Here is a 12,356-nt window from a genome sequence, read left to right on the forward strand (position 1 = left end):
AATCTCGGAAGGCGGGCCTTCATCAAACCCGGAACTAATCGAGCCGTTTGTGCCAGGCTGGGGAGAAAGGTATTGTAATAATGTAAATTATGTCAAAAATAATGCGTTTTTCGAACCACCAAGCATGAGAGCATGTTCTAGTACACCCCCAAAACAAATTCAAGACATTGTAAAAGAGCGTAATAGGATCCCTTTAAAGTGGAGATGAATTCTCTCAGGCCCACTTGGTTTCAATTGTTCAGTCCGAACCACTGATTTTATCCTGTCCCATAACCTTTTTTTCCCTAACTTAGGAACGTCAGCCCTAGACCTAATACAGAAGAGATTGGAAAAGAAATTAGTGAAACAGACATTGAAAATAATCTTCCCAATCAACCGGACCCTCCCAAACAGCAGGTAAGAGGCATATCTAGATGCAACTTCACTTCTAATTCCATTACAACATGCCTGAAAGTGACTGCATCATTTAAAGCGCATGGGCAATTTGGTCACTTTGCGAATGACTTTATTTCCAGGAGAACGGCAATGATGCTGAAAATATCCCCTCCCCTCTCCTGATGATGCCCTTGTCTTGTGAGGAGAGGCAAGAACACACATAAACACAGACAATAGCATTTCTACCCATTGCTTATGCTCTTTATGTTTTCTGATCATTTTATGCTCTTCTTTTACTTATATATTCATACTTTTCATTGTCTTATATTTCTTAAGTTTGTACTTTGATTTGCTCTTATTCCCCTGATAGGAGCTTCGTCTTGGAACATGGCATTTTTCTGGTGAGAAACTATGAGAAAATGAGAGACAGACAGGCATTGCTCCTGAGGGAGGAGGTGACAGAGCGAGAGGAAGAAAACAAAGAAGATAGAGGGAACAGCCAGAAGGGGGATCAGAAAGGGGATCTCGAAGACACCAGCACTAAGTCAGGTCCAGCAGTGTGTATAGCTGTAAAATGTGTGTTTGTGTGTTGTCGCATTGTTCTTAGCTCTTAAGGGATAGATGACCTGAAAAAATATTTTTGTCAATATTTATGACCATTTTCAGGTTACTTTAACTCTTATTAATTGTGCAGGATGCTGTGCCTTTAAGACTCTTCACATCTGCAATGACATAATGTGCTTTGCTGCCATTTTTACTCACAAACTGCGGGTTTGTTGTCCAACATAGTTCCCTTGTGAAAAAGGAGTGTGCTTAATTGTATTGAGTGTGCACTTTAAAATTTTACTTTGAAGTACATTAACTCACTGTTTTAGTAATCTTTTGTTGTGCTTTAAAGAAGTACACTTATTTTGATGTGTTGACTGACATGAGGCACATTTGAAGTACTTGATTATAATTTTAACTGTAGTGTATATGATATTACAATTGTATATTCTTAAAATGTACTAAATTGCAACTTCATCATAACAAATGTGCGATTACAAATATATTTGATTACATGACATACAAGAATAGAAATTACATTAAAGTTATTTTAGTTTATCATATGCGTATTCATTCAGCAGTACACCTTAACCATATTTCAAAGACAGTAGAATTGTGAAATTACATATAAACGTACTTAAGTCTTATAAAAGTGGGTCAAAAAGCACTCTAAAGTTAAATTTAACACATGAAATACATTAAAACTATAATACATTTGGTTACACTTTATTTTAAGGTGTTCTTGTTACAGTGTAATTATACATTTAAGTACCGAGTAATATTATTTAACTACATGTACTTTCTTATATGGTTAGGGTTTAGTTAGGTTTACTTGCATGTAATTATGCATAATTTATTGTCATTATAATAGCAAATACACGTAACATTTGTAACAAGGACACCTTAAAATAAAGTGTTACCATACATTTTCATTCAATTGAAATTAACATGCAATTAAGTCTTAGAACATTGCATTCAGTTTGCACTTATTATAAAGTATATTCCTTTAAAGTATATTATTTCTGTAATAAGTAATCTTCGAGTAAAGAAGTGTACTTCTTTTTCACAAGGGTTCCCTTCATCTTTCAGTAACAGGTTCTGTGTGAAACATGCATTACATCAAGCAAATTTTGCTGAAATGTCCCACAAAAACGGTTAAGATCAGACTTCAGAGAACTTCTTAAAGTATTTAGAAGAGAAAAATAAGTATCCATCCATATTTTTTCCTTAATATGGGCCAGGTTTCTGAATACCAAATAGATAAAACTTGGCATCATGTCCATATGTCTAAGGTGTTTCCCTGCCTGTGGCCCTAGATGCTTGCCAACATCTTTGGAAAATGGATGGATGGCTGTTACATATTCAAGTTGCAACAGTACAAAACAACCCATTTTAGCTTAATTTTTAATTACTGATTTTTTTTGTTTTTATTCTGAATGTAGCATGATTTAATATTATACATTCTATGTTTTTGGCTGAAGTGTGTTTGTTTGTCGGCAAGGCTCACTTTAACCTACCCGTATGTACTATACTAGTGCTACCAAGGTACATTTACATTAAGTGGGACAGTCTGTTTATAGCACTTTTTGTGACCTGAGGCGGTTTTTTGATGAAGAACATAGCATCAGCTATTCCTCCTCCTCTCCTCTCCATCCTTCACGCTCAGCGGGCTGTAGCTCTGGAGCAGCTCCCAAAACCACCTCAGTTCTATTTCCACTCAGCATTAGTCAAAAGGGCAGAAGAGGACATGTGGTTAACGGCTAGCGCAAGCTACCGTGTCCCGTTGAGTTCATGGAAAAAGTGTATTTAAGTGCATTCCGGTTATTGCACTTAAAATAAAGATGACAGACTATGACGGACTTCAGATTACAGTTCTTTACTGAATGTGCATTGAATAGTCTGTGAATTGACGGCTGCACGTTTTTCAAATGTGGCGTGTATCATGTACTTGTAATAAGACAATATTCGGTGTGTGTAAGAGGATGTGTGTTCTGCACATTGCAGACCAGTGCCTGGCTCACTCGAGCCCACAGTCTGAAAACAGAGAGGGAGACGAGGAGGGGAGAAGTGTACAGAGCAAAGACCTCACGCAAACACTCCAGGGGATCTATGACGTCATTGTCAGTCACAAGGGTACGTCTGTTGATTTTATTAATAGAGACGTGTCACAAAAGGCTCAGTGTGAAGACCTGCACAGCTGATCACTCTTTCTGTCATTTGTGTTTTTTAGGGTCATCTGGACAAACCCTCGCCGCTCCTCTGCTGAACCTGTGCTCCAGAAAGAGGTTTGTGCGGATGTGTGCGCGCGCGTGTGTGTGTGTGTGCTTTTCCACTCACCAGTGTTGTTTGCTCAGTGGCTCTCCTGCTGTTCTTTTCACAGTCTCCAGATGATTAGAGATTCAGGGAACCTGGGAGTTAAAACCTCTTGCCACTGACAGCTACAGTAGATTGCAGAATGTTCTTAAAGTGATGATGTGGTGATGATTATAATTAGGAATATCTGTTGTCTGTATTTTCTATTATTTAAATTGATTAATTAATGTTAAAGGCAGGGTATGTGATTTTTCAAAAACACTTTAGAAAACTGATTCGGGCCGAATAACAAAACAAACTTGTAGCCAATCAGCAATAAGGGGCGTGTCTACTCGTGATGTGGAGGAGAGAGCTTTCAGTCAGTGGGACGGACATTAGCCGAGCCGAGCGACAGAAAGATAGAGATGGCGGATAAAAAAACAAAAGAGGAAAACGTCTGCGGAACGACAAGGCAAGAAGTAGGACCCGTGTAAATATCGGATCAGCTTTCCAGCGCCATCAACATTGGCTACCAGAAATCACTTACTCTGCCTTTAATAGCACAAATGTAATCAATGTATTTAAAGAATGAAAACTTTCCTTTATTAACACATTTCCTGTCTAACATACTTTAATGTTTTTTTTGTTTGTTTAGTAAATACGTGTATTTTACTGAAAATGTATTATTGTTAAAATTAATGATAATAGAAAATACAGATATACTTCAATGGATCATACAATATTTTGGACAGTACTTGTTATTTGGAACTTTAAAGTCAACTTATTACACAGCAGGAAGTTAACTGTTTTTATTCAATGCCTGCCTCTGATTGGGGTCAATCATGACTTAGAATTGTAGAGTGGCACCTGCCATGGCTAGTTAAATTTAGGAGGCCAATTACCTGGACACGCCCCTGTCTTAAAGGAATAGTTCACAAAAAAAATGAAATTTCAGTCATTTGCCAGTTGGTGCCACTAAACACACAGATGAACCATGATTTGCTCCTTGGTATTACTTGTCAGAGGCAGATGATACTAATTGTTTAAAAGTTTGGGGTCAATATGATTTTTAATGTTTTTGAAAGAAGTCTCTTATGCTGACCAAGGCTGCATTTATTTGATAGATTTAACGAAATGTAATGTATTCTTATGATGGCAAAGCTGAATTTTCAGTGGCCATTACTCCATTCTTCAGCAGTGTTGGAGGTAATGCATGACAAGTAAAGTGAGTTACGTAACTAATCAGATGAATTCTTTTCAAGTAACTAGTAAAGTAACGCATTACTTTTAAATTTACAACGAAAAATCTGAGTGACTTTTCCAAATAAGTAACGCAAGTTACTTTTTCTTATTTATTTACTGACCCATCTCCTGTCCCCGTGTTGAGAAAAACTGAGAGTGAGGTGCAGAAAAACTTCCTTCAGCCTGAAGCTTATTAATTTAACTTTTGGTGTAAAACAGCTTTTACAGTTACCAAAAATATAACTTTTAGGCTTTTGTTATTAAAAATACATAAGCAAACACAGCCCAGGTGACAAAAAGTAATGCAAAAATAACACAATGCCTTACTTTCCATAAAGAGTAAGTAACACAGTTACGCCGTTACATTGTAATGCGTTACTTTTAAAAGTAACTTTCCCCAACACTCTTCTTCAGTGTCACATGATCCTCCAGAAATCATTCTAATACCACAATTTGGTGCTCAAGAAGCATTTATTATTCACAATGTTGAAGACAGTTGGCCTACCTAATATTTTTGTGGAAACCATCATCCATTTTTTTTTCAAGATTCCATGAAGAATAGAAAGCTCAAAATAACAATTTATTTGAAATAAAAATTACTGTCACTTTTGATCAATTTAATGCTTCCTTGCTGCATAAAAGGATAAAAAAAATCTTTCTGACCCTACATTTTGGAATGGTAGATTATGTATAATATGGAGGTAGGGGATGTTCACAGAGTATTTTATTGGACAAAAATTTGTATTGTATGGTGCCCGCGAGGTGACATGGTCGGTTCACTTAGTGAATACGACATAATAACTTGTGGGAACGTGACAATATGTTGTGGCCACGAGATATTAATTTGAGGGAACGTCATATTAACTCGTGGAAACGTGATGTTATGTCGTGGCCACGAGTTCATTTTGTCGAGGACTTCTTATGTTGAGGGAACGACATATTTTTCACGTGGCCACGAGTTTACTGCGTAACCAAACCTGCGTGACCATAGCAACCCGGGATTATCAAAAATTTATAAAACATTTTTATTAACATTAAACATTTAATATTTGTATATTATTATTATTACATTAACTTATTAGGGCTATATTTTTATATTTATTGTTATATATGCTTATTTCCCCTTTCAATTTGTGTATCGCTTTACCTAGTTAACGTTTTGTATAATTATGCTAGCATTTGCTAGCCTACCATATATTTTGCAAATAAACGCCTGACAATTATGCCAATAAAGTTTTGACTTTATGATTGTATTTATGCCCATGTGTGATAATGAGCGTGTTGTGTTTTTATTTTCAATTCCTCAATGAAACACTTTAGTAGGCCTATTTATAATTATGGTCTATTAATTAGCCGAAATAAACTAAAATATGTTCAATTTAAACTGCATTCCAGCAAAAATTCCAGTCAGCATAATCAAAGCTTTATTGGCATGTTGAGCATTTACAGTAGGCTATTTACAAAAGTATTCAGAACGTTAAGTAAAGAGATCGAAATGAAGGGGAAAAAATGAATATAAACAAATATAAAAATATAACCAATAATAATATTTGGAACAACACGAGGGTGAGTAATTAATGACAGAATCTTCATTTTTGGGTGAACTAACCCTTTAATGAGTCCATCTCTGATAATCCCGGGTTGCTATGGTCATGCAGGTTTGTTTACCCATTAAACTCCGTGGCCACGAGAAAAATATGTCGTTCCCTCAACATAAGAAGTCGTGGCCACGAGAAATGGATGTAAGGATCCATAAGGATGTCGTTACCTCGACAAAATGATCTCGTGGCCACGACATAATATCACGTTCCCTCTAGTTAATATGACGTTCCCTCAAATGTATATCTCGTGGCCACGACATATTATCACGTTCCCACAAGTTATTATGATGTTCCCTCAACATAAGAAGTCGTGGCCACGACATATTATCATGTTCCCACGAGTTATTATCTCGTGGCCACGACAAAACTAAGTGAACCGACCATGTCAGCTCGCAGGCACCGTAGTATTGTACAAGATAAGTCACCAACATTTTAGTCAGTACACTAGAATATAGATGCCTCAAAGCTACTAGACATGGATTAAAATCACAAAACTTTTTTATATTTGTTGGGGGAAAGACAATGAATTGTCTGTTTTCTCTTCCAGATCAGGCTCGGCTCCTGTCGATCTCAGTACGCTGCTGAGGCAGCTCCTCTCAGGCCACTATGAGAGTCTGGACAGCTTTCATTCAGACATGCTGAAGGTGTTCCACTGCGCCGAGGTCAGTTTCACAGAGGGTTCATGGACTCACACTGTTTGATGTTGTTCTGCACCTGTCATGAGCTTTTGAGCTGTCTGGGTCATACCTCAGACTGACCATCAAACAATATTCACAAAAGAATGGAATAGATTTTTTTTATTGCGGCACATCCAGAGTATTTCCCTGTAATGTTACCATAGAACAGCACCCTGAATTTATTACAGAGACGGTCCCTCTGGAGCAGCCTGAGGTTCAGTGTCTTGCTCGAGGGCACAATGGTAATGTCCCATGTCTCACTTCTTGAGGAGATCAAACCTTTCAGAGCCCAAATATAATATCTGCCTCAGCAAAATGTATAAAAATGCACTGTTAATATTTTATGCTTATCATATATATTTTATCTCTTATCAGAAATACTATGGTTGTGAGTCGTCGGTGGGTCGTAACGTGAGGCAGCTGAGGGAAGTGTACCACAGTGCTCATCAGGAGGCCTTAACTCAGAACGGCAGTTTCCTGTGAGTGACAGAAAACCACATCAGCGACCTCTATCAGGGTGTTGCTGTGACCAAACCCAGAGGCATGATGCTCTCCGATACCAAAGACCTGCTGTATGTTGCACTCACAGATGCACTGCACAGGTAAAAGGTTTGCCATTTATACACAACTGTGCCGTGAAAAAGTGAATACATTTAGAAAAATCAATTCAGTTATAAACATCACTGTTAGGGATGCACAATATGTTGGTACCTTATTGTTGATTACTTGATATTAGAGTTGAAGTAACAGTCATATCAGATATATGGTCCATTAGTGTATATTTAATTGTGCATGCTCATTTTCTGTATTTTTACTTTTAGATTACATTTGTTGTCATTTAATGTTCAATTATACTTGATTTTTAAAAACACTTATAATTTAATAACACTAAATGAATATAGTTTTTTATGCTGTACATTATTTTGTTATACCTAAACTCACTTGTAGCATTTAAAACAATTAATTCTAGTTCTTAATATGTTATTTTACTTTGTAATTATAAAAACAAAACACTATCGTTTATTTAGATTCAAATAGTATAGAATTTTAATGATAGCCATTTATCTGTTATTATTATTTATTTTTAAATATTGTATTTTTAATGAATTTACAAGTATAAAAATAAAGCATTATCTTTGAATTTATTTGGATTTAAATAATAGTATAGAATTTTAATGTAAGCCATTTATCAGTTATTGGTTACTTTCCATTAGCCATGAATTCATTTTTAATCTTTTATTTAGAATTAATTTAGAATTATAAAAAAACACATTATTTTTCATTTATTTAGATTTAAATAGTATTGAATTTTCATGTTAGCAATTATTGACCATAACATGAAAATAATTATTGGATTATCATATTGACCAGAATTTAATTATCAGCATATGTTTCAATTATATTACATTATATTACATTATATTTAAATCAACTATATACCATTACTGCAATAAATCATTTTTAATCAATATTTTTAAAGACTTAATTAGTCTTATATTCCAGTAAAAATATCTAAACATTCCTAAAACAAGACATATTTACAAGAAAAATTGAATAAATAAATTAAGGCTTGTTTTCAAAGTATATTTTTTTTTAATTGGCTTTCCTATTGGCCTTTATTTTCTTTCTTTCTTATTTTAATCATGAACCTCACTAACTTTGTTAGCATCAGTGGAATCTTTCCTTTGTTCATTCAAGGCTAACCAAAGCATTTGCTTTTGGAAATGTAATGCAAGCCAGTAGTTTCCGAGTGTAAAGCACAAACTGTAAAAGCTTTAAGGCCTTTGCATGGATCAAAGACTATTATTTCTCTGCACTACAAGTGTTCTTTATTATTATGTGCTGGTAAGGTGCTCTCACTTTTACTATTTCTCCTCTTCTTTGTCCTCTGTAGGTTAAGACAGCACTCCTGGAAATGCCATTTGTGAGCATGGACACGGCTGATGCTTGACAACATGATTAGTTGAAAGCAGCTCAGCCTTTCTTTCTCTCAGGGAAAAGAAAGTCAAGTGAGGGAACATGAGATATAATGCCGGGTTCAGACTACACAATATTTTTGTCGGTCACGACAGTCACTGTGTCAGATTACACGATCATCTCTCTTTCGTTTTGCCATGTTTGAAACCTGTGTATGAAAGAGCTTCTGTGCTGCTATTGGTCAACGTCACCAATGTGACAGAACTCGTCGTGGACGACGGAAAAAAAATTAAACATGCTAGTCTTTCTGTCGTGATGTTGTGAAGCATCGCAGACGCGGAATCAGTTGTCGTCCGCTATGACACACTACACGAGCTGAAACGATGGAATCTTGCTTGCTGACGCCCATTGTCGTTCACGAATCCCCACGACACCCTACTTTCAAGCAAATCGTGGCAAAATCGGGCTAAAATCGTGTAGTCTGAACCGGACATAACACAAATCAACATCTGAGACTCCAGATGATTTTATATACCCGAACAACATGCATTTCTTTTATTTTGAGATGTAACACTGAACATGTTGAATGGGATGCCATGCGAACAGGACAGGACAGGTTCTGTTTCGATTTGAAGGAATGAACATCCACAGACTGTTTTAAATTATTCAACACACTACATCAGCATACCTACAAGAAAATGGACTTCACTACTCTTAAAGAGGCTTCGCTGACTGAACAGTATTGAGTGGTGTGAACAGAATTGTGGTCTACAGCCTTTTTAGTGTTTTGTGTTGAAGGTTATACCTATAAAGTAAGCAATAATGCATGAAAGGTTCAATAACACAGCCTTAATGTAAGCAAATGTGTGTTTATAATCATTTTAGACCAGTCATTTTTATTTTAAAGGGAATTTACTACCACTATGTCGAGAGCTGTCTTGTGCTAGTGATGTTTTGTAATACATTGATTTGAAGCAGTAATCTTTATAGCTTTGAGACTCGGAAATATTGTATACGTTGTACAGTATATTGTAAATAATGTATATTTAGCAAAATTATGTTTTAGTATGGTTCAAGGAACTCTATTTACAGTCTTAAATTGTTGTGGGAATTCATCTGTTTTCCATTGATTCTTTAATAATATTTTTATAGATAGTTTTTAAGGTGTCTCGATGCATGTGTAATTTTAAACAGCACATTTAATGTCTGTAAAACATCAGATTTTCATAGTCTTCTTTATGCATGGCATACTTTATGTTGCTTAATAATGTATAATAGCTGTGTATACATATGCAACAAATTATATGTCTATGCTGAACTAAGAAATTCATCGTTGGAAGCTTATTAAAAAGCAGAATAAATGAATTAACCCAGCTACATTAGTTCACTCATAAAAGTAAGTCGATACTTGGACCATTGTGCTTTTTAGATTTAATAGGTTTTATTGTTTATAGATAATAGTGCTTGAAGAAAGTTGTAACAAATTATTCGTGGTAAGACAAAGACACAAATAGACCCACAGGAAGAGCTGCAGATCTATTTTTATCTTTTAATCTGTCCATAAAATTATTAGTGCTTCATAAGCCAAATGTTCATTACTTTAGCTTTGTCTATATACAATTAAATGTGTGTCAGTGGACCTACATTAGGTTATTGCATCATATGAATCATTAAATATTATCTCTCTTTGCGGCCTTTGCACATTATGCTCAAACTGTATTCAAGCCAAAAGCAGGTCACAATGTCAAAATGTTTAACTGTAAAGTCCTCCTGTGTATATGGAAAATTGTAGATAAGTTTCTTTCCAGGTCTCTTTTTACATAGTGGACTTGATTTCATCACTCTTGTTATATAACAAGGTGATAAGAATAGATTCTGGTGTGACTGTCATATATATTCTGCACAAACAAGACTGCAAGAGAAATAATTGTGTCCGAAATACTGAAATTTATAGATTGTGTACCTACCTATAGCTTATATTAGTTATTACTTCATCTGATAGCTGACAGGATTGTTGTTAGAAGGGAATATGGCACTCTCTAGTGGTAATAATAGCCTACAAACACTAAGATACTAATATAGATGCAGATCTGAATGTGCAACAGTGAGTTCACTGAACATTTTGACTCAAAATCAAACGTTAAAATAACTTTATTGAATGAAAAGACCTGTAAAAAATAGTTTTTTTTTTTGTTATGGTATGACATTTGTGCAGTGGCATCCTGGTTAGTAGTTTCGTATTCCTTGTTTTCCTAAACATACAAAATGGCTAACAGATTTTCTTTCAAAGTTAAGCTTCGTCTACCAAGAAGCCAGCAGGCTCAGTGAAGAGCATACTTGAGATGAAATACAATTGACGACAAAGAAGAAAAATCCAGGTAAATATCACAACGTGTGATAATATTTGCCATATACAATATTTTCATCATTATAATGTAATTTACTCTGAGACGGCAAAGCTGTATTTTCAGTAGCTATAGTCTTCAGTGTCACACATGATCGCTCAGAAATAATTTTAATATACCGTTATGATGCTCAATTATACTTAATAATAATGGTTCTTAGGCTATTCTCAATGTTAAAAACATTGGCTATTATCAATGTTGAAACAAACTTTTATTTATTTTTTATGATTTTTAATTAATAGAAAGCTTAATCGACAGCATTTTTTTTTACAAAATAGAAATATTTTGTAACATTATATAAATGCCTTCACTGAGACTTTTGATCAATTTAATGCATTCTTGCTAAATAAATAATTTTAAAAAAAAGTATTTAATTAAAACAAAAACATGGTAGTGCATGACGGTTTACACAAATTATTAGGCAACAAAAACTTTTTTCAATGTTCATGAAGGATCACGTGACTCTGAAGACTGGAGTAATGGCTGTTTTATAGATTATGGGATTTTACATCGATACATTTTCCCTGGGAGTGGAGGTGAATTACACTTGCATAATAGCTACATCTAGTGGACTCAGATAAAAAATATTCTCATATTCACCTTGGTGGGGATAGGAGGAAAACTGTTGTATGGAGGAAATCTATATGTCGTTGCTCAGCAATTAAATTGTTCTGGGATATGTGGTAAACATATTCACCATTGTTTCTGATAAATCACTATAGTACGTGCTAAAGTTATTAATACTGTTGTCACGAATCCGGTCCGTGGCCTTCCGGCCGATTGCCACCAGAGGTCGCTCTCCCATTACATTGACTCTCACACCACACAGACTGTTACACATCACCCTGGACTGCATTTCCCATCATCCATTGCACTGATTACACACACACAGCTGCTTCCAATGAGACACGCTTTATAAGCCATGGACTTCCTCTCTCTCACTGCCGAATAGTGATGGGAAACCGAGGCTTTCTGAACCGTTTGGGGCTTTCATCATATTGTGCCGAAAAACGGTTCATTACTCGAAGCTTTTTAACACAGTGCGCATTAGCGACATCTGGTGGTCAGACACGGTTTCTCCAGCCTATCTAACGAAACATTGCGCAGCAGAGGATGGGTTGAAAAAGTTTTTAATCTGTGCCAACTCATGTCATGTGTAGTCCGGTCAACAGATTCACATATTGATTAATAATTTAAAATATACAAGTGTGTGATTATAATTAATAAATGACCAGTTTCTGTCTGGTGTTGAGGTTATTCTAAACTATTCTACTGAATCCCAAATAAGTGTGTACACAACC

At 35.4% G+C, this 12,356-nt stretch overlaps 1 protein-coding gene across 1 annotated transcript in view; it reads left to right on the forward strand.

The window, feature by feature from the left end:
* The window catches only part of LOC107743194 (histone-lysine N-methyltransferase ASH1L-like), a 30,143-nt gene extending 21,325 nt beyond the window's left edge, over nucleotides 1-8,818 (forward strand). Inside the window, exons 10-17 of the mRNA XM_016556336.1 lie at nucleotides 294-396; nucleotides 516-583; nucleotides 746-924; nucleotides 2,926-3,054; nucleotides 3,152-3,206; nucleotides 6,604-6,718; nucleotides 7,109-7,335; nucleotides 8,628-8,818. Of these exons, the coding sequence (XP_016411822.1) occupies nucleotides 294-396; nucleotides 516-583; nucleotides 746-924; nucleotides 2,926-3,054; nucleotides 3,152-3,206; nucleotides 6,604-6,718; nucleotides 7,109-7,216 (757 nt within the window). The 3' untranslated portion in view covers nucleotides 7,217-7,335; nucleotides 8,628-8,818. The remainder of the gene's footprint in view (nucleotides 1-293; nucleotides 397-515; nucleotides 584-745; nucleotides 925-2,925; nucleotides 3,055-3,151; nucleotides 3,207-6,603; nucleotides 6,719-7,108; nucleotides 7,336-8,627) is intronic.
* Nucleotides 8,819-12,356: the final 3,538 nt, after the last annotated feature.

Source organism: Sinocyclocheilus rhinocerous, unplaced genomic scaffold (genome assembly GCF_001515625.1).
Source record: "Sinocyclocheilus rhinocerous isolate Xijiao unplaced genomic scaffold, SAMN03320098_v1.1 scaffold946, whole genome shotgun sequence".
In the NCBI taxonomy this organism is placed as follows: Eukaryota; Metazoa; Chordata; class Actinopteri; order Cypriniformes; family Cyprinidae; genus Sinocyclocheilus; species Sinocyclocheilus rhinocerous.